General features: G+C 36.7%; 1 protein-coding gene across 1 annotated transcript in view; it reads right to left on the minus strand.

Annotated features, from left to right (window-relative positions):
• Positions 1-7,343: 7,343 nt before the first annotated feature.
• Positions 7,344-24,328, minus strand: part of LOC131040223 (acyl-coenzyme A oxidase 3, peroxisomal) — a 57,282-nt gene continuing 40,297 nt past the window's right edge. The window contains exons 9-15 of the mRNA XM_057973086.2: positions 16,003-16,138; positions 15,682-15,801; positions 8,545-8,691; positions 8,303-8,407; positions 8,094-8,198; positions 7,932-7,999; positions 7,344-7,779 (exon numbers count right to left, since the gene is read on the minus strand). Coding sequence (XP_057829069.2) covers positions 7,611-7,779; positions 7,932-7,999; positions 8,094-8,198; positions 8,303-8,407; positions 8,545-8,691; positions 15,682-15,801; positions 16,003-16,138 — 850 coding nt within the window. The 3' untranslated portion in view covers positions 7,344-7,610. The remainder of the gene's footprint in view (positions 7,780-7,931; positions 8,000-8,093; positions 8,199-8,302; positions 8,408-8,544; positions 8,692-15,681; positions 15,802-16,002; positions 16,139-24,328) is intronic.

Consider the following 24,328-nt stretch of genomic DNA (forward strand, 5'->3'; position numbering starts at 1 on the left):
TCTGTCCGAGCAGTTCTAGCTATTGTAGCATCTAAAGGATGGAAAGTCCATCAAATGGATGTCAAGACTGCTTTTCTGAATGGTAAGATTGAAGAAGAAGTTTATTTGGAGCAACCTGAAGGTTTTGTGATTCAGAAGGCTGAATCACATGTCTGCAGATTAAAGAAAGCTCTTTATGGACTAAAAAAATTGATCACTATCTCTTGGAATTAGGGTTTTCCAAGAATGAAACAGATCCAAATCTCTACTACAAGGCAATCAATGGTGAATTATTAATTCTTATTCTTTATGTTGATGATCTACTAATCACAGGAGATGATAATTGTATTTCTCGATGTAAGAAAGAATTAGCCTCTGAGTTTGATATGAAAGATTTAGGGATCCTTCACTACTTCCTTGGATTGGAAGTTTGGCAGCAAGCAGATGGTATAATCCTTAATCAAGGAAAATACACCATTGATATACTCAAGAGATTTAGAATGATGGATTGTAGATCCATGACCACACTTATGGAGACAAATCTGCACAAGCTAAAGGAAACAGTTGCAGAATCAGAGTTTGCAGATCCTACACTCTACAAACAAATTATTGGATCTCTGATGTATTTGGTAAACACAAGACCTGATATATGTTATGTTGTTAATGCACTAAGTCATCTTGTTGTTGCAAAGCATATTCTGAGATATCTTCGAGGAACTATTGGTTTTGGTTTGAAATATAAACATGTAGAGCTTGACCTACATGGATTCACTGATTCTGATTGGGCTGGAAGCATAGTTGACAGGAAAAGCACATCAGGATGTTGCTTCAGTTTAGGATCAGGAATGATCCCATGGATATGTAGAAAACAGTCTTCAATTGCTTAGAGTTCTACATAAGCTGAATACATTGTGGCCTCCATGGCAGCAAGAGAAGTTGTATGGCTTCGGAAATTGCTTATAGGACTATTTAGTCAGCCCTTAAATCCTACTGTCATCTACTGTGACAATTAGAGTTGCATCAAGCTTTCAATGAATCCAGTATTTCATGACAGGTCTAAACACATTGAGATTCCTTATCACTATGTTCGAGATATGGTGGAAAGGAATGTGATCCGACTGAATTATATTAGTACAGGTGATAAAATTGCAGACATTCTTACCAAGCCTCTCTCCAGGATCAAGATTGAACACTTTAGAGATAAACTTGGTATGGTTGAAAATGTTATTTAATTTTGATATAGTCTCATTTATTCTGATATACTAATATATTTAAAGATGTTTAATGTGTAAACTCTTTTATTTGTCATGTGTATGACTCCATGACTTCATGGGCCTTCTGTGAACATTATTGAAGGGTGACAACTTTTCAATAATGAACACTTGTTTCAAATTGATATTGTAAGGTGACGATCTTACAACTATCAATTTAACTATCTTGATGGATATCATGTGACTTGATATCTGTGGACATGTCATGATAATATATATATCTCTGAGACATTATGGTAGATATATGTTGATTGATATCATTAAATAAACCATAATTATGATAGAGATCTTCATGGTGAATATTATGAACATAATATTCGTGGACATGCCATGAAATCATTATCAGTATGGTAGGCATCATGTGACTTGATGCCAGTGCACATACCTTACTTGATAATTATGAGTTATGGTGAGTATCATGAGACTTGATATTCATTGTTGAACCATATCTCTGAATATCACTATGGTGTGATATCTCCTCTTCACAATCAATGGATGAATTGTGATGTTTTCTCTAGCATGAAATGTGTCCTCCCTAGTTAAGAGGGAGTGTTTTTGTAACATCGGTCGTGCTATTTCATGATTCCGATATATATATATATATATATATATATATATATATATATATATATATATATACTAATATGTTAACTAGTGGCATATACATTAACAAATGATATATAAATCAAAGTTAACTTATCGCAGTTAACCAACGGTTACACCATTCAGGTTATCAGGTGGTAAAACAATTCTTAAACAAGTCATTCTCCTTCCGATCAAGTAAATGAAGTTAGTTTATGTGTTGTGGTGAGAGGTACGTACGGAAGAGATGTGTCTTCCCACGTGGGAAGACATATCTCCTCACTACATAACCCCTCATCCGCTTATATATCATACTTACGTTGAGAAGGATACATACACTGAAATCGATAAGTGTGGTGCATCCTTAAAATCACACTACAACAGTCAAGATACATAATTCAGGTCATATTTCCATCTCTCCTATTTGATCACAGAATTTAGAAAGAAATTAACACTTGTCCTCAAGCAATGTGGCAATTTGGGTGGTCTATAATGTCCCCATCCGAGATTTGCCTTTATTTAGTCCTGAGACAACAATTTTAATTAAATGTGGGAGTTGAAATACATTTATGTATATAATTTTATCAATTATGGGGACATTTCATTATAATATTTGATTTAAAATTCTAAGAATTATATCAAGAGATAAAACTTATCATGATATTTTTTGTAATTTGAGAATGGGACTGTAAGGTTGTTTGTCTTCTTCAAGATGTTTCCCTAGCTTCAATCGCTGCCTGAGGATTCTCTTTCCTTAATTGCTGACAGTGGTAACTCTTAATACTTAATATCATTGTTTAATCATGAACCGCAAGTCATGTAGATTCTTTCTCCACCATTATTATTATCGAACTCAGTCAACTGTTTCTTTGTGATCGTTCTATTCCCTGAGAGTCTGCCTATTATTATATGTTTGGTTCGTTCATATTTCTAAGATCACTTCTCATTCATTGTCATTGTTGAAGGAAATATATTTGAGCACTTACGTGAGAGGTATTTGTGGTCGCTGAGTTAAGAGTTGGAAGTTACTGAAATACATTATATTTCTTACGAGAATCATATTGGCTAAAATTCCCCTTGCCCATTATCAGGAATACCTTATAACACGAAACTCCAAATATTTCTCTTGCAATAGACTTCCCTCTGTACCTAACACAACTTTACTATGAATGGTGGGCGCCAGAAATGTTTTGCATGGGTGTAATATTATCGGAAGTGCAACGATTCATGGACTATATTCTACGGTTCCTTTGATTATCGAAGTGATGATATGTATCGAACGGGCCTCTAATTATTTTCTATCAATTATATAGATCATGATGTGTGGTGTCTTTCTTTATAAAGATCGTTGTCTGCCTTTTCTATAGTTTCAGTCCGAACACTATGTCTGATTATACTTCTGCGAGGATGATGGCGATGTCTTTTCTTAGCTCCTTATGCCTCTTATGACTTTCCCTTTTCCAATACTGAAATAATAACCATCTATATCCCCCCCATTTGAAGTGATTTCAAATGTCTTCTTATACGTGGCAATTGGAATGACAAGTCAGGTCCATTCACCATCATGTCCCTTCCTCATACTAATCGCACCTCTTGAAGATGATTATGGTTATCAATTTAGACTTCTTAATCGCTGCCCAATGAATGATCTGATTGTCACTTTATATCTCAGTCGGTGCTTGCTGACAACTAAACACTTTTGTGTCTTTCCATGCTCTATAAGCATAGCATTATCGATTATTATATCACTGACAATATTTACATTTCCGTTAATCGTTGTCCTCTTACCCACATACGATTAGATTCCTTGTATGGATCGACACCTGTCATGATTAATCTCTACTTGTCTAATCAATGTTATTAATCTATGTTGGCTTTTGTCTTTCATCATATATGCCATAGGCGATTTGTATACTAATCTTTGATCTGTGTGTTATATCATGCTTGGATCGATCTTCTCATGTCTTACCGAGTATTTGTTTGTTTGTATTTGGTCATAGTCTACTATTCTTTCCCAATTTTGTCTCTTTAGAGACTTCACAAAATTGGGGACATTACAGTTTCCCCCAACCTCATTCTTTTGCTAGGTGGCTCTTCCTCATCCTCATATGGTGAGGCTTCTATCCTGTGAGCCTGGCCTTGACATTTATGGCTCCTTCCTTCATATGGTTTTAGGCATGTGAAACAAAGTCCCTTCTTTTAAGGTCCTCCAAGGCTGAACACATATGTCCCTTCTCTCTCTTTCCCTCACAATAGGTACAAGACTTTACAATCCCTTCGTGTTTGTGTTTACAGTCCTTGGGTGGAGGTTTGGAGGAGTTGCCAAAGGATTTGGTCTTATCCTTGGGTGAGCTTTCTTCAAATTTCATAGCTTTTTGTATAGCCTCATCTAATGTTTGGGGTTCATGTGCACTTACTGTGCTTTTGATTGATCCCCTTTGCCCTTCTATGAATAGGCAAGTAAGCCTTTCTTATGTTAGACCCAATGCCATCACTGCTAATTTATGGAATTCTATGGCATAGTTTTCAATAGTCCCCTGCTGCCTTAGTTGGGTGAGCTCTCGAAAGTACCACTTGGGATGCTTTTGGTCAAATCTTTTTATGAGCTTTTGGGTGAACTTATCATATGTGTTTATAAGTTGATGTCCTTGGGTGATGAGGCCATGGTGCCACCACTCATGGGCAACTCCGGATAGACGAAGTATAGCAAATTTAATGGCATTGGATTGAGTCATGGGGCTGAGGGATAGATAGGTATCCAATTTTTGGACCCATGACCGAGTCGATACCTTTCCTTAGGGATGGTCACTTTACTTAGTTTGCTTTGAAGTTCTTTGTGAGCTGGAGGATGTCTTTCATTTCGACTATGTGTCTTTAGTTTGGCATCATAATAGTCTTTGAAGGTTACAAGATCTCATAGTTCAAGATCCAACCTATGGTAGGCTGCCAGAATCTCATCTACATTTTCCATGGGTCTATCCTAGTTATCATCTCCTATTGGTACCTCCTCAGGTAGGAATGAAGGACGAGTGGATCTTGAGTTGGTGTCCTTTGATGGGGTTGGTTGGTGGTTTTCAAAAAGATTGGATTGGGCTTCTTTGGCATTATGGTTACTTATGTTTTGGAGGGCTTGAAGGACCAGTTGGTGGTTCCTCGCATTATGTTCAATGAAGGCTTGCATGGTTCTTTCAATTTGTTCCCTTAGTGCTTGAGCGGTTTGCTCCATGAAGCCCCTAAGTTCAATACTAGCATGTTCACTCGTGTTGTTTGCCCCTTTTTTCCTCTCTCTTTCTAAGGCCCTAAGGGTTCTTTGGCTTTGTTGCATCAACTATTTCCACAGGGTGGCAGGAAGGAGGCTCTAATACCACTATAATGTACCTTTGTTGTACCTCCCTTGCCTTCCTAAGATTAGGATCAAATTCGTTACTCCAAAGGTTTGATTAGGGCAATAAATCGGATCTAGGGTTCCCTGCAACATTATAGACATTGCAATATATATATGTCAGCAATAATAGTAAATTAGTTACATAACTGTTACATGAAAATAGACCCATTTAGGACGTTGGGGACGCTCTAAGTTGGTTGGGCTACCCATCCAAACCCATCCCGTCTCTTAGGGCTCATAGGGTTACCTGAGGATGGGCCCAGCATACCCCTGGCTGGGACCCCTTATTCTGAATGTGCTAACAAACATAAAACATCAGGAAGATAACAAATGTCTATAGGGAACAAAGATTAATGATTTCAAAATATGTGTTACTTGGTTATTATTTATTCATCCTGTTAATTGAAGAGTTGGTTCATTGTATATGGCTTAATTTCAGAAACATGACTATCATTGATTATTGTTCTTTCCTTAATTCATATTATTGCCTGTGCATTATGTTTATCATTTTCTGTCAATTACTAGAGTACATTTTTACGACTTATAACTAAAGCTGATATTGCAGGTTGTATATTTGGCGGGGAAGATATCCTTTGGCATGTTATAGATTTGATTAATTCATGTGTCGAGAATATTTATTTATTGATCCAAATTTGTAATTGATTAGCAATTAATCTGTACAATTACTTGGATTATGTTCATTCCCATTGATATAAAGGTGAGTTACAAAAAATCAAATTGAATACAATTTGCATATGGAAACACTTTCAATGAACGATACATACATGGACGCACTGTGATACCCAGACGGACTGGCCTAGGAACGTACCAGACTGTCGACGATGGGGAGGGGCGCTCTATACGATTAGGCACAGGTTCTTCATCGCTGGGAAGAACCAACGACTCTCCCTCCACATCGTACCAGCCTGATACATTCACAGGGTTACATGTTTGCAGATTCTCCTTGCGATTTTGTCCTTGTCACCTCCTTCTCCCGTGCTTCCCTTGGTGCAAGTGGTTTATACCTTCTGAAACCACGCAACCCCCTTGGAAGCATGGCATCTTTTCTAGAGATGACTTGGGGATGATTGCATCCTTTCCTTAATAACATTAGTTAATGAGCAAACACAATTAATTGATCATCCTAATTTTATTAATTGAAATTTGAGAATATATATATACACAAATCTACTAATGTATTTCACAGTTAGCCTCTAATGATCCTGTTGTCTACATGGGGACATGACACTCAACCATACCAATCAGTATTAAAAAATGGCAAGTCAGTTTGCAAGTCCCCTCCAAGGTTGAGGGATGTCTAGGAGTCTCGGGGACATCTGGGAGTTCCCTTTGGCATTTCTAACACAAGAAACTTCTAGGAAATGTCCCCCTGGTGAGGAAACGTCTTGGAGACGACAGAGGAAACTTTGTGGCAGTGGAAGGACGGCAGAGGCACATTCCCTAGGAGTCCTCGCGTCTCAAGGACATCCCTGTCTCAGAAACGCCTACATTTTTAGGGGGGACGCATCTCAGTGGAACGCTGCCTTTAAATCTACTCATAAATCTACTTTATATCTCCTTTATATCTGCTCATAAATCTCCTTCAAATCTCATGAATCTACTTCAAATCTTCTTTTAAATTCTTGCCTTCAATTACACATATTTTCTTCTGCAAAATCTACTCCAAATAAGTTTACTCCTCTATCTAAACAATATTACTTTTAATTGCTTTCTTACTAGCCTCCATTTCAACTTCTATTTATACCATTCAACCATCCTGCATGCCTCCTCATTTTGCATTAATGTCTACTAGAACAATGCAAATCGTGAAACATACAATACAAAGGAGAGCTTAAACAAATACATTAATTTCATGAGCTGGCTGTGCAGCATTTCCTCCATGAGCTGGCCCCCACCCAACTTGTCAACAATATGTTCGCATATAAACATTACAAAATACTAAATAGTCTCTTTTTGTTTACATCATCACCGCCCAAGCTATGCACGATATGCAATCACAATATTTTTTCAAAAAATTGTTACATGCCATTTGATTGATTGCCCCTTTTTGCTTAATAATAAAAAATTTAAAAACCTACCAGCAAAATTAAGACAGACCAATAACATGCCACAAACCATCTTATTTTATTTTTATTGCAAAAACAGACAATTTAAGGTCAACTTGACAAAATCTGATTTGCACAAATTCCCAAGAAAATTATTGCTAAAAGTTGAATCCAATATTATCCCTGCTGAAGACATGGCCTAGCAATTATTCCTCAAGTCAATATCATAATTACATTCGATAAATAAAAAAATTTCACCTAATCCAATAAGCCCAAGCGTAGATTTAATTCTCTGGCTGCTTAGATTTGAACTGACTGCATCCATACTTATTCCCATGAATTTGCCTCAACCCAGTCAAATGCAATTGGACTGAGATACGGCTGAGGAATTCCAAAGGAATCAACAAGGGCCAGTGCATGTGGTCGTAGATCCTTACACAAATCTCCCACTTCCTTCTGGATCACCTGTGTCTGTCGTGGTGTTAAATATCCATATCTGTATTACGATGACACCAGCATCAGCTTCGTGCAGTAATGACCATGGAATATTAAATAATAAAAATAAAATATGAAGAACTTAAGAGATATAACGATAGCCAATTTTGCTTGTTAACTGGTTTATTTCATTTCTTTCTAGTCTATGCATACCTGAGAAATGAAATGTCTTCTTCAAGACTGACCAAGACATATAAGGTCCTCAACAGTCCTAGAACATCCTACAAATCCAGAACTTGTCCTTGTAAGAAGCAAGGCAATATAATAGTTGCTATCAAAATACTTCTAGGATAGGACAGACTTAAGTTTAGTCACCTTCATCGAATCAGAAGGACTGTGTTTGTCCTCTGCAGAAATGATGGAATCTAGTACTGCTCGTTGAGAGAAAGCTCTCCCCAAGTCCTCTGCCAGCTTGTAACTCTAATCATCATGAAAACTACAAATCAGTCCTTCCATGGCTTTGAGATGAGATGAAGTCTAGTAAAACTAAAAGTACTATTATGTGATGTCATATACATACATACCATGGTGAAAGCAATAGTTATACTTTTGCCTTGTGATACAACTTGAGATATTTCCATTGCTAAACGTTCCAACAAATCACGCTCCCTCAAATGGAAAATATCAACCTGCACAGCACTGCACTTCTTAGGTACAACTTACAAGTCAACTTACAGACCACCCTTGCTGCGATGTACAGAAAATGCAATGCAGCAATAAAAACAAAACAAATAACAGATGAAACCAGAAAAATCAAAAAACTCACTTGGAATTTTACGCTTCGCAATGTAAAACTATCCAGAACTGCTGGAATTACAGGGCGGGTATTATTCATGTGCTCTAGACCTAATCCCTTAAAGGGTTTTTGCTTCTTACGAGCAGCATAATATTCTCCAAATAGTGCCTTACTAACCTGAAGCATAGAAATGAGATGTTAGGGTAGGCGCCTAAATATATTTTTTTCAGACAAAACAGACCACAGAATGAGATAATTAAAACACATTGAAGGTTTCAAATTCCTTGCAAGGATGAAATTACAGAAGCAATCTGCTAAACTAAATTGTAAAAGTATTCAAATTTATGTTCAAAATTGGAGTGTTAAGGATTTTGTCTTTCTTTTAATTCCCTAGACAATATTCAATGCTACTAATGTATGCTCTCTAGTTATTTCTGATTATGAACTGAAACTTCTTTGTTTGCAGGTGGCTGTAGATAATATTTATTGATTTCGATATTTCTCCAGCATTCTTCACGGCACATATATATAGGCATTGCCTTGTAAGATCAAGGCATGCCTTGACCGGACATGTCTCATGACATGTCTGATCAAGACATGTCTTGATCAAGGGTGGTGCCTCTTCATAATGCAAACTGATAACTATCGGTTAATATAAATGCCAATACATAACAAATGATAATCGATGCCAATCGGTTTGTGATTTAATGCGGTTTGATTATCATTGTAACCGATAATGAATCAATTAGTTTCTAATGCAATTTTAGTTATCATTAGCCGATCACTAATCGGTTTATTCTTAATGCTATTTCATGGTAATCGATGGTAAATGCAACCCGATTATGGATCGGTATAAGAGCAAAAATATGTTAATACGATAACTACTGTAGTTATCATATGACAACACTAATTAGTAATTAGTGTTGTCATATGACAACTATGAATAGATATGCAGAACCGATTACAATTACAGCATATAAATGAAATCATTGCATAGCAAATACGATCATATCTCAATCGATGATAGAAATGCTTATAAAGATGATTATGATGTCTAGCATTAGCATGTAGATTTATCGATAGGATAGATGATTGAATGAGAGACTTCATTTATCTCTCATTCAATCATTTATCTTACCAAAGCTACATTGTTTCAACACTCCCTCTTAGCTAGGGAAGATAAATGGAGATCTATGTAAACATTGAAATAATCATCTAATTATATAGCATCACATTTCTCATAATAGAATGTATTACATGACCTCGTAATACAAAAGATCAAGTCACATATGCTCATGACATGATGTATCACATAACACGTGATACAGAAATATATCACATCATCTCGTGATATAGAGATACCACATAGCACGTGATATCAGTATTGCATAACACGCGATACCTTGGATATAAAATAATTTGAGAATATTGAATTCTCTTATATCCAGGTTATGGTATGTGCACTGACATTACGTCACATAATGTCTACCATAACATATCATGGCACATCCATGAGTCAAGATGATATCAAGTCAGCATGATATCAACATTACAAGATCGTCACCTTGTAATGTTCAGTACATGTGTTCATTATCTAAAAAATCGTCACCTCTTAGAAACGGACACAGGGGGAGGAGCCCATCAAGTCATAACACGACAAAAGAAGTTTACACATTAAACATCTTATATATTAGTACAGATTATAAAGCAAATTACAATTCAATCATACCAAGTCCTTTCTTGAAGTGTTCAACTTTTACTCTGGATAGAGGCTTGGTCAATATGTCTGTTATCTGGTCTCTTGTACTGATATACTGCAACTGAATCACATTCCTATCCACCATATCTCTCACATAGCGGTAAGGAATCTCTATGCGTTTGGATCTATCGTGAAATACAGGGTTCATAGAGAGTTTTATACAACTCTAGTTATCACAATGAATTATAGTAGGCTTCAGTGGCTCACCGAATAATCCCACAAGTAGTTTTCTAAGCCATACAACTTCTTGTGCAACCATGGAAGCTGCGATATATTAGGCCTTTGTAGAACTCTAAGCTATTGAAGACTGTTTCCTGCTAATCCAAGATATCATGGCTGAACCCAAACTGAAGCAGCATCCTGAGGTGCTTTTCCTGTTAGTCACACTTCCAGCCCAATCTGAATCAGTGAACCCATGAAGATCCAAATCAAATTTCTCATACTTGAGTCCATAGTTAAGAGTACCTTGAAGGTATCTCATAATATGTTTCACAGCCATAAGATGTATCTCCTTAGCTTCACACATTAACTGGCTCAAGGCATTTACTGGATAACAGATATCAAGTCTAGTATTGACCAAGTACATTAACGATCCAATCATCTGTCTGTAGAGAGTGGGATCTACCAATGGGGAATCTGCTGCCGCCTCCTTCAGTTTGTGAAGATTAGTTTCCATAGGAGAAGACATGGCTTTGAGTTTCTCTATGCTACCATCTGCGGCATGTTTGATTCTGAACAGCCACTTGGATGAAACAACGGATTTCCCTTTTGGCCTAGGAACAATTTCCCACACATCATTGTTAAGTATGGATGTATATTCTTCAGACATTGCATCTTTCCAAACTTGATGTTTAAGAGCTTCTGGTACACTAGAGGTTTCTAATTTGGAGAGATCATTCATAAGAGCTACATAGCTAGAAAATCTTTGGGGCCTCTTACTTTCTCTAAAAGTCCCTGAAGGAGCTGCAAAGTCCCTTGCATCCTCCATTGTTTTGTGAGCCCATAGAGGTCTTTTCTTAGGGATTTCTTGGGGAGGAATCTGTACTTCGTTTTCTTCTTAACACTCCCTCTAAATCTCAGGAGTGGGATCCTCTTCTAGGTCTGAAGATGGAGCATAGATTTCAGACTCAATATAGTATTTAGCCCTTTTGAAGGCTATATCTTCTTCAAATATAACATCTCTACTAAGTTCAATATTGCTATGTCCAGGTACAAAATTTTTGTAAGCTTTAGAGGTTTCACTATATCCAACAAAGATTCCTTTTCTTCCAGAGGGTTCTAGTTTTGTCCTTTTCTCTTTAGGTATGTGAAAGTAAACAGGGGAGCCAAATATTCTAAAGTGGGTGATATCTGGCTTTATCCCGGTGAAGACTTCTTCAAGGGTCTTGTCTTCAATGTGGGAATGAGGACATCTGTTTTGTATGTAAACAGCAGTGTTGGAGGCTTCTGCCCAAAGGTGAGTTTCTAAGTTCTGATCAAGGAGCATGGCTTTGGTTGCTTCTACAATGGTTCTCTTTTTCCTTTCAGCAACCCCATTTTGTTGGGGGGTTGTAAGGAACAGTGAACTCCCTCTTAATCCCAGCTTCTTTACAAAATTCCCTAAAGATGTCTGAGGTATATTCCCTCCCATTATCAGTTCTTAGGACTTTTATTTTCTTCCCGGAAGAGTTTTCAGAGAGGGATTTGAATTCCTTAAATCTCTTGAGAATCTCTTCAGATTCTTTATGTTTAAGGAAGTAGATCCAGGTCTTCCTAGAGAAGTCATCAATGAATATTACATAATAAAGGAACCCTCCTAATGATGGTACAAACATTGGCCCACATAGGTCAGAATGAACTAGTTCCAAAACATTGCTCATTTTCCTAGAACTATTCTGAAAGGAACTCTTAGTATTTTTGCCTAGGGCACACCCCTTACATGTACCGAAATGGTATTGTTTTAACTTAGGCAAACCAATTACTAATTTTTCCATTGAACATAAAGCGAGAAAGTTTAAATGACCTAATCTTCTATGCCAAATTTCATTAGAATCTGCAATCTCATGAAGTAGGGCTAGGTTAGATTCAGTACATACCTCATACAAATAGCCTTTTCTATGTCCTAGGGTTATAGCCTTCTTGATGGAAGAGTTTTGTGGCCATACTAGAACTTTACCATTCATGAAGGTTATTCTGTACCCATCATCTTCAAGTGTAGATATGGAGATTAAGTTCCTCTTGATGCCAGGAACGAATAGGACTCCAGTGAGTTGGAGAGATATGCATGTCTTCAGCTTAATGGTGCAAGTACCGATGCCTTTCACTGGATGTGCAAAGTCATCACCAATGGTTACTTCTTCATCAGTTTCTTCTAACATGGAATCCAATAATTCTCTATACCCAGTGATGTGTCTTGAAGACCCACTGTCAATGATCCGGGTGTTAGATTTATTGGATAATTGGATAGAGAGGGCAGAGTAGAATACATGCTTCTCGGAGTCATATTCTTCCCTTTTCACTTTTGCAAATGTAGTTTGTTGTTTGATTCTATCCGGACATCTTGCTGCATAGTGTCCATATCGATCACACCTAAAGCACTGAATGTGAGAGTTGTCTTTCTTAGATGACCTTTTCTCATGTCGGTTCTTTCTCTTCTTGAAATGTTTCTTCTTGCTTTTCTTGTTGGAGTTGGTATTTAGAACATGGAGATCTTCATCTATGTTCTTTTGCTTGATCCCCTTCTTATTTAGCCTTGACTCCTCTTGAAGACAATCTACTCCTAGCCTATCAAATTTCGAATATTTAGCCCTTGCACAAATGCCTTGGACGAATGTTTCCCATGTACTAGGCAACCCATCTAGAGCAATGAGCATTAGCTCTTTGCTCTGGATCTCATATCCAAGCGTTGCCAGTTCATCCCTTAGGGCTGATATCCGCATAAAGTATGCATTGATTGACTCTCCTTTGTTCATACTTATATGAGTTATTTCCCTTTTTAGAGCCAGGGTTCTACTTGCGTTGTTTATCTCGAATGCACTTTCGAGTGCTTTGAACATACGGTAGGCAATCTCATGCTTTGTTATTATTGGCATAATGTGATTTCTCACTCCATCGACTATGATCTTCATGGCTTTTTCATTTCCCTCGATCGATGCCGATTTGTCAAGGTTCATTCTCAGGTTCTTTAGATTCAACTCTTACAAATGATTCAACTTTATTCTCTTTTAGAATCATCTTAATTCTGAATTTCCATGCTGAGAAATTGTCGCCTCCTTCAAGTCTATCCTCAAATCTGATAACGCTAGCCATGGAAATGTGATGTCTATATCCTCGATTTGAACTTCTCAAATTTGAATGCCTTAGGTTCGATCAACCTTGCTCTGATACCATGTAAAAGTATTCAAATTTATGTTCAAAATTGGAGTGTTAAGGATTTTGTCTTTCTTTTAATTCCTTAGCCAATATTCAATGCTATTAATGTATGCTCTCTAGTTATTTCTGATTATGAACTGAAACTTCTTTGTTTGCAGGTGGCTGTAGATAATATTTATTGATTTCGATATTTCTCCAGCATTCTTCACGACACATATATATAGGCATTGCCTTGTAAGATCAAGGCATGCCTTGACCAGACATGTCTTGATCAAGGGTGGTGCCTCTTCATAATGCAAACCGATAACTATTGGTTAATATAAATGCCGATACATAACAAATGATAATCGATGCCAATCAGTTTGTGATTTAATGCGGTTTGATTATCATTGTAACCGATAATGAATCGGTTAGTTTCTAATGCAATTTTAGTTATCATTAACCGATCACTAATCGGTTTATTCTCAATGCTATTTCATGGTAATGGATGGTAAATGCAACCCGATTATGGATTGGTATAAGAGAAAAAATATGTTAATACGATAACTATTGTAGTTATCATATATGACAACTAGAATAGATATGCAGAACCAATTACAATCACAGCATATAAATGAAATCACTGCATAGCAAATACGATCATATCTCGATCGATGATAGAAATGCTTATAAAGATGATTATGATGTCTACCATTAGCATGTAGATTTATCGATAGGATAGATGATTGAATGAGAGACTTCATTTATCTCTCATTCAATCATTTATCTTACCGAAGCTACATTGTTTCAACATACATCTACATGCTATTTGTATTATGAATCCCCAAAGTTGCATGGGCACGGATACGGATACAAATACAGATACGGTGTCGGATACGGATACGGCTATTTTTTAAGACCCCCAATATGGATACGTTTGGATACAACATTCTTAAAAAACACATACACATATATTTAACACAATTTTCTAAGTTATTAGAGGAGATTTTCATTACTTCAAAAGCAATTTAGACACATAATTGCTACATAAATAATTATAAGTTGATTTAATAATTTACAATATGCAAATATAGTAGAGTTGCATTGGAAGATAACCCAAAAAATGGGTTGCTGAAATAGAAAACATTTCATTTGTCTTTCTCATTTCGTGTAGGTTTTGTTTAATGAATGAAAAATAATTTAATTAAATTTAAGATTTATATCAAATTTTGAAAAAATCAAATAACATAGTATTCAGCACGGTTGGAAATCAAGGTTTTTTCATGCATGGGTACATTAACCGACGTGTATCCGGGCTGTATCGGATACAGGGATACGCACACCCAAGGAGGGACACAAGAGTTTCCGGCTACTCTATGTATTCCTGACATATAAATGAAGGTATTTTCCTAGACACAAACCAAAAGTATTACCACAAACAATTATAATTAGAAATCTGTTAAGAGATTAATATTAGAGGTACACTGCAATAAAAACATACAATAAAATGTTAACACTTCCTAAATTGCTTTGCCTCTTAAAAAATGAGAAAATGTTTCCATACTTGGGTGAATCAAAGATGATAGGCATTCTCTATCAGATTTTCATGGGTAGGATGACCATCCTCACCCAACAAAAAAAACAAGCGGATTAAAAAACATTACACCATAAAATGGCATCTACTGCTCTCTTACTTCACTAATAAATACTTGGATACAGCATCAATTACAAGTTAGGGGTTATGGTGTAATGGTAACTGAATATATTTGCAAACAAAGTGATGTGAATTAGATCTATCAGATTTCCACAGTCTATGATACTTGATTGCAACTGGCTTCTGCATTCAACTGTGTAAGAACTTTTGGATGCAAAAGTTCTTACACAGTTGAATCCAGACGCCAATTGCAATCAAATGTGATGTGAAGTTCAACTATCCACAGTAGGGATGTCCTCTATCACGTTCAGGGATTGAATGCCCATTTGTGTCCCACAGGTTAGGGGGTCCATTAAAAAAAAGCTCATTTACCAAACAAAAATTTTAAAAAATAAAAGAGTATGGTATCCTACTCATAACATACCTGTTGCATGAGAACATTATTGTCTCCTTCAAATGTGGATTGAACATCATATTCACCCAGGAGGTTGCCTATGCGGTTTTCTGTTTTTAGACCTTGACCACCACACGCCTCACGGCACTCCTGCATCTCAAATTTGATTTCCATTAACTAATTGCATTTTGTAAGAAAAGCTATAAAGTTGTAATCAAGCACACATGTCAATGAAACAAACCAAGAAATTCAATAAACAAAAATATAAGCACTGATAAGATCATAGCATATGCATATAATAAAATTATCAAAACTAAAGCCAACCAAATCCTTCTTGAATTTGAAGACAACCTGCAATGTATTCATGTTGTGCCATGTGAACATAGCCTTGTATCCACTAGAAAGAACATGAATAGTCTTGCTATCAGAAGGGGTCCTTTTCCAATATATCCTCTTGAGATCATTAGCTGCACAACTCATTGCATATCTGCAAAGACAAAATCCTTTTAAAGTATTGCTTAAGAAATTTCTGTCAATTGGACCTGTCAAACCTTAAAGTTATTTCAAAGGTTACTTCCCAAGCATTTGAGTTCACAATATCAAATTGTTAATTGTCTACATTGTTCACGTCCCATGCTAATTTACGTATGTGTTGCATATCAAGATAAATATTTCATTCAAATTAGAAGGATCAAAGAATCTAAGAAATACTTTTGACAGATCCCTCTTGCAACGTAAAACAGAAATGTACACATTATAGATGAATCTGTTAAGTGTCTATACAAAACAAGTCAGTGAATGGTCCTGCAAGAAGTGCATGCAAAATAATAGAAGCATTGTACTCATTAAACACCATCTGATGGAAGTAGAATTTAAAACCCCTAAAATGTAGCTCCATGCACTTCATCATAACAAATGGGCACATGATGCCTATCCTTAGTGAATATGAGCCTCTATCATCAAATGTGACTACTTATGATTACCCTTTAGCATATATTCCAAAGTCCAGAAAGCTCCTTCCTTCCCTTGAAGTAATTTTTCCCACTGAACAAGAAGCAACCCATTACCAATATTGTGTATCTTCTTATTACACATACATGCTAAAAGAATCATTCACAAAACTGCAGTGAGGCATAAAATTATGCATCATGCCTTATAAATACATGCTAAATTGTCAAACAATAAATAACATACCTTCAGATAATTTGGTGTTAGTTCCAAAAACAATCAAAAGGAACTTTCATTGAAACATGTCATCACAAATCCTGAACATTACAAGGATACTACATGTCACATCTTATACTTGTAATGCACATTTTCAAATGAACCACCTATACCCACAGCACATAATTTGCAGTTGTTACCCTAAATGCACCAAGCCTTATATAATGCATAGGTTAAAATTGAACTTAATAACTATAAATGATCAAAATAAACATAAAAGAGGTATTTTCAAGATAAAGTCCAGTGCACTTGACGAATAGTAAGGCAGAGTGATTACCATAAAAAGTGGCAGCATTTTAAACCCACTGGGCAAGGTCCCCAACTTAATGTGGGCACCCATGAGAGTGACATGAGAATGTCACAAAATGGAACTGAAGCCTGTTAGTCTCCATGTATCTTGGCAAAGAGAAGTTAGAACTTGAAGCATTTCCAACATGAGGCATCATTCAATCATTAGATAATAGGCCCAATATTACACGGTTCTGCATAGAAATGAATTCTTGTATTGAAAAGGATGCACCATAAATGGGAGGCACAACTCAATGATATTGAAAGATAAAGTTGTAAAGTTGGACAGAGAAAGTGGTAATTTGCCTGAAACAGACTAGCATGAAGGCTGATGTTAAAATGACTCCTCTTTTTAAGCTTAGAAGACTAGTAACTTAATTATTATGCATTTGCCCTCCTATTATATTTGCAGGCTCTCCAAAAACCCTAGAACCATACTTTCTGCCCTTCTATACAATATTTGCAGCGTATGTATTAAACAAATCTGTTCACTCCTTTATCTGTCAATACTTATTGCTTGTAATTTTGGGATTGATCTATGTCATCATTTATATCTCCTTTATCTATTTTTTGCTTCACCTAGTACATTAAACTGGAATGCAATTCCCTGTTGTGACTGCACCTGGTTAAGACTTGTCATGGGAAGGGCGGTTTCTCATACAACACTCAACGGTTTGTTTGGCAATTTTAAAAAAGAAAGGCCCTGTCGTGGCATTCTGTTGTGCAATCATTCCTGTGTGGAATTGCAGGGCTAAGGTACCTGTAGATGTTTAATCTCCTTGTGAACTTTGATTGTGTTGTGAATCACTCGTGTGTGGAATGGCAGGGCTAACATACTTGTAGATGTTTAATCTCCTTGTGAACTATGCAGGGCACTGCAAACCTTGTGATAACACCTGACTACCCTCAAAAGAATGGGCCAGGGACACTAGGAGGTAGAATAGCCATCAGTATTAGTGCATTAGAATGGCAATGGGCAGTGTGGTTTACTACAAAGTACAACCAGAGCACAATCATCACAGCAGTGATTCTTCCATCAAGTGAATGAATAACTACAAACATAGCACTTGTTCCTAACGACAATTAGGAGTTGAATTCACTCTCAGAACAAGACATCTTGTGCACTACAGTTTTGTGGAATTACAAGGTTAATCACATGATTGGTAAAGTATAGTTGGGGTTCGAAACATGATATGAAAATGTATGTAGCATGTATGAGAACATTGCTAGATATTTTGTCATAGGTATTGTGGCAAAGATGCAACAAGACTTGCACAATGAAAGAAGATGTTTACTGCTATATCTGATAAATCAAATACAGGAAATAATAATATACATGACAACGCATACCAGACACAGCAGTAAAATATATCTTTATTCGCGCATGCAATTATTACAAAGAAGAAGACCAGAGAGGGTCGGCCAAGGATAACAATTAACCCGACTATTCCATACTACCTTCCTTGGAGGTACACAACATATTTAAAGGAACCGACAGTTGCCGAGAGGAACACAACCATCAACCAACTGACACATTAACTACCCAAGAGTGACAACCCACTTAATACAAAGTTCAAACAATTAATACATTGGCAGATAACAAATATTATCAAGCATAACAATAGGCATTTTATGCCGACTACAAAAAAATGTTGACAAAGTTTCAAGATGACGGGGAAGGAATGAAGATTCTACTAGCCAAGGAGACCATCCTCTACCAAAGATGCACAATCCATGACTGAGACCTGCACAATAAGAACTGTACACCATGTGATCTTTCTTCCAATCAAAATCCAGATGAGTCCTTTGGTAATTTTGTGAAGCATGTCAGGGGACTTGGCTCTAAGTTGCTAATCAAGATTGGTTATGATCGAAAGGGGCTTGGTAGGAATGGTCAATCACATAAAGATTGAAGGAAGACCTCAATATTAAAGTGTGGGATTAATTGGTGGCAAAAAAGAAGTTGAATAATGCACTCCAAAACAGCTGAAGTACGACAGGCTTGCAAAGATAAAAACTCAAGCCACTAGCTCAATAAAAACAGCTTATGCAAGGTGATGGCATCATTCTTTTTGTTAAAACTAATGAGGAATTGATGTCTCCAACTAATCAGCATGTTTAGTATTAAATTAACTCAAAAGACCAATGAGGAGACTCCTGTAGGACAGCATCTCCAAGAAGAATTGGATAGCATATCATCAATACATGAATACACAGGTGAATGTAGGTTGACTGCAAGAAGAGGGGAGCCTTTCAATACAGTAAAAAGTAACAAAGAAGAATGCAGAGCATCTGCAAAGAGAGGAGAACATTCCAAAGGAGGAGGTAGAATATTACCACTTCAACAAACTTGCACAAGAATAAGGGCAACCTAGGAAGGTATACAAGTGACAAGTCTTCCATTGTTTGCTTCAATCATAGAAAAAGAGGCCACTGTATCACAAGAATATCAATATACCAGTCCGTGTTCATCTTGTGGAATGAGCAACCATTGGTTGCCATGTATTATACGAATTACATCACCAAGAAGCTTAGGTGCTTCAAAAAGAAGGAAATTGTTTACACCACTCCCCAAGACAAAGAACAGATCAAGGTGCAGAAGCAAGGAGGATGCAAGTTGTAAATACCAATCTTTGAATCAATATAAGGTGGAGAGAAAGAATAACAAAATGTTGTCTAAAGCCATAGGCAAGAATTATTGCACACATTGCACTATGAGTGAGCATTGGCATGCCAAACATTTGAAATTTCATCCACAACTCAACAAAAATGATTTCAAAGGGCATTCCAAAAAGGAAGAGGCATCTACAAGAGAGAAAGACTAAGTTGTTCAAGCACCTAGTTATCCAAGAGCTAGCTATCAAAAAAAGAAGCAAATTATTCTTGGTGTCATGGATAGAATATTTGCATAGATAATGTGTTTATTGGCAAGCATATGGATGTGTAACACTCACATTAAAGAACCTCTAAATTGTTTATTGTTTTCCATTTGTTGAAAGAAACAAGAAGGGAACTAACTTGTAATGTCCCCTTCTCGATGATGTGCTTTCAGTGGTCCATTGCCCTATTCCTGAGACCCGTAGGCAATGTGGAATGAAGAATTAGGGTTTCAAACGTTGGTGAGGCGAGAACTTACTATTTTTAGTAAGTTAGGGGTTGGTTGTTTAGATGATGCTGTCCTACTGAGCTTTCCATGCTCTGTCACTAGGTGTGAAGATCATGCTTTTCAGAGCAGTAATTCATGACTTACTACTTTTAGTAAGTGGCAGTATGGAGTATTTCTATTTTTCGCAGTGGACAGGGTCTTGGTCCTGCAACAGTTTCGTGGTCTTCTTTACTCCGCTTCATCCTGGTTTCTGTTAATGATCAGTATGGGGGTCATAAGTAATTTAATTAAATATTATTTCCTTGTCAAAGGTTTAATATTTAAATATTTGCAGTTACTGATTAAATGTTGAGGATGACTTAGGGAAAAATAATTAATTGATATTCATGTGTTATTTTCTAAGTCAAAGGGCGAATTTGTTGGTGGCAATTTAGGAGGATTAAACATCTTTTGTTTAATGTTTAATATCGCAAAAAGACGCCACCATAAGGCAAAGTTCGAACTTGCCTAGGAAAGGTAAGTGGGTGCCATGTTGGTGGGAGACATAAGGCAAAATGAAATTGAATTTGAGTGGAGTTTGGGTGCCATTTGCATTTGCATTTGGGGAGGCGTGAAGTTATAAATATGAGCCTTGGGCTCTCATTTTGGCATCTTGAAAATTTGCATCGTTATGTTGCCGGATCGGCGTATGAACTTTGAAGCTTTGGAGTGCGGCTCCCTAGTGTTTTCCAATTTCGTACTTGAGATATAGTACCTAGCTGCGTGTTGTAATCTATGATACTTTCATTGCATATTTCAGTGTTTTTGGAGTTTGGAGTGATTTCTGGAGTTGCTGGTTTCCCTATGGCTGAAGCACGTTTTTTATCACACCTCTCTGCCTAAGTGACTGGTCATTCTAGGTACTGGTTCAATCATCCTTCTTGTTGTTGGCGATTCATATTGTAATTTCCTGGCACTTTTCACTGAGTATTGAATTTAATAATGCAAATCGAAAATATCTAGCTAGGCGTGGGTTTTTGAGGGTGCTTTGGGATGTGTGCAAATTAATTGGTGGTGTTTTGGTAGCTTCCTTTTGGTTTGTCTTAGTTGTTGCTGGTCTAGTGTTGGTTTGGGAGTGATTTGGGGTGAATTGAGTGAGATTTGAGAGAAATATGAGTATTCTAGTGAGTTTATGTGTTGCTGGTTATGCATTTCCACCCTGTTGTTTTTGATGTTGAAAGAGTTTCATGATGTTCAGCATTATTCTTCTACTCTCACTTCCCTTTTTATTGTAAGGTTAAGTAGTAGTACTACTAACCCATTCTGGATTGTAATCTCTTATCCCACTGAAAAGTGGAAGAGGTTGGCTTGCCACCTACATCTGATAATTTGTAATTCAGTCCTCTCGCTACATAAGCGGTCAAGTGATGTTGGTTGTAATGGTCCTCCCGCTGCATAAGCGGTTGAGTTGAGTAATTTAGTAATTTAGTCATCCCACTGAAATATTGCGGTAGAGTGATTTGTGTCTGCGGTATTGTTCTCTTTGCTAGTTCACCGCCAAGTTCCTTGCTTTCCCGCTAGATAAGCGGAAGGGGCTGGCTTGCGGCCCAGTATTGTATTTGCTTTATCATTTCTAGAAGATTTGTGAGCTAACGAACTCCTTATCACCGTATGCTCTCACCTTCTCACATTGGGAACTTGGTGATCAGAAAGTGGAAGGGTTGCATTTTCAGCAAGCTTTGAGATTATGTTTTCTAACCTTAACGGGTTATGTGTTTGTTGGTAATTCTTATTGCACTCAAAAAACAAAAAAAAATATCCGGGATATTACATAACTCCAATTATATTAGGAAGTAGACTAGAATTTAATCCACCATGGGTGAATATGGAGCAGCCCTCCGATCAATTTGAGAAGCACAAGTATGAACAGCCCATTGCATAAAATAGATTGTATCATTTTCCACATTCTCACATGTTAATGTTAATATGCAAATTGTGTGTAAGTTCTTTACCACTTGTGTAGCACATGACAAGATAGATAAAAAGAGACAATAGCAAAGGTTGAAGGCCAAGACATCACAAAGGTTACAACAAGTTGGTCACACATTTATCTGTGCAAATTCAAAATATATTTAAAACGGTATCAATTGTAGCATGTATGCTTGCTTATCATTGTAGTAGCATGCATGTGCATGTGGGCATTGTAACTTTGCAAAATGGAGGTATAGATCTAGTTTCCTTGTCAAAAATGTTGTAGCATGCCTATGATGGTTATGACATGCATCTAAGAAGAAGTAATAGCTGTGGAAAGAATGTAGCATGTGTTTTTTAATTGTTGTGTACATAGAATAAGGTTGCAGCAGGTATTCTAAGCTTTGGGTGTGACAGCAGTTGCAAAAGCAAATTGGTGGGCACCAAAAAGCATGCTCATGGGCCCAACAGTTCTTCCATGATGGGAGATTCGGTAGCATAGAATTGGCTTATTGATTCAAAGGTGAAAAGAGCACTCATGGTAAGTAGTAATCCATATTAGACTAATGACTTTATAAATGTGTTGTTTGGATCCATGTTAAAATTATCAAAGACATTATATTATACATGTGTTGTTGATGCAAACATTGAATTAAAAAACCCAAGATAGGGCTATCCTTGTATAAGTGGCGATTTGTTGTAAGCCACTTACATGATCTTAAATGCTTTTTTCACTTGTTGAAAAATATGGGATTGGCTTATTGATACAAAGGTGAGAAGAGCACTCATGATAGGTAGTAATCCATATTAGACTAATGATTTCATAAAATATGTGGTTTATATTGATGTTACTTCATCAAATACATAACGTTACATCTATCTTTTATGTGTTGTCGATGCAGACATTGAATTGTAAAATCCAAGATAGGAGTCATCTTGTATAAGTAATGATTTCTGTAAGCCACTTACATGATGTTAAATGCTTTCTTCACTTGTCAAAAGAATGTGAATAGCAAGGAAGTTGTAGCAAGCGTGTCTCAAGAGAGAGCTTCACCCTAGCCAACAAGCATGTGTATCGCAATAAAATGAGCTAACAGGAATAGCCAAGTGCAAAGGTAAGGCACCAAGAGCACAAAGGAGCAAGCTAAGAGAGAGACCAAGACACCCCAGTGTGCAAAAGGGTTAGATGGAAAATATGTGAAGAAGTCAAAAACTTTAAGACTACTTTGGTTTTGCAAAGTGCAGGTTGGAACAGCAAACTCCAAGAGGGAAAGAAAGATTGCCTATATAAAAGAAATGATGGACAGGTACCCAATTGAGAAGACAGAAGGTGAATCCTTTTCTTTTTCATTATAGATCTTTTTCAGTACCAATAGCATCCAAATTAAGGATGCGTAATCTTTTATTGGTTCATAAACATTATCAAAGTCTATTGATTGAGTAAATTGACCATTAATGAGACTAAACAAATGACATGTTTTAGGGCCAAAAACAACATATGGGAAACATACAAAGTGAATTTTGTAGATTCCTCTCTAAAAGTTATGCACTTTCAAAAGAAATTGAACTTGATTTCATATCTGTATGAAAAAGTTATGGCCTCTGCAAGTTGCAAGAAATTTTGCACAGTTAAGTAGGGGTTGGGAAGATACAGAACTTCCAGCTCCCTCATTGGTTGTCTTGTAACTGCTTAGAGTAAAAATTTATAATTAAGTGAAGGTTTCCTGTCCATCAATTCTGTAAGCAACATTTTCACCTTGCTTAAAGAGGTGGTTTAATTGAATGCAGGCGACATGTATATGACGAGACAATGCTTTATCTTCAGATTCCTGACTTTTGTGCTTCTTGTTTGAGCCTAAGGCATGTTGTAACTTGTAACTACATAAATAAACCCATTGAGATTCAAAGAAAAGGAATCAATTGCAAGACAATTGATCCACAAGCTCAGAAACAATGTGAAATTTGAATTGTAGGATTAAAGAAGACTACACAAATGAGATGAGAAGATAGTTTTTTGCTGAGAAAGTAAGAGATTTACAGTATATTGTGTTGGAATCGTTTGCCATTGCGCCAAAAGCTCTAACTATCAATGCCCAATACAAATGCCAA

The sequence above is a fragment of the Cryptomeria japonica genome, chromosome 7 (genome assembly GCF_030272615.1).
Source record: "Cryptomeria japonica chromosome 7, Sugi_1.0, whole genome shotgun sequence".
Lineage (NCBI taxonomy): Eukaryota > Viridiplantae > Streptophyta > Pinopsida > Cupressales > Cupressaceae > Cryptomeria > Cryptomeria japonica.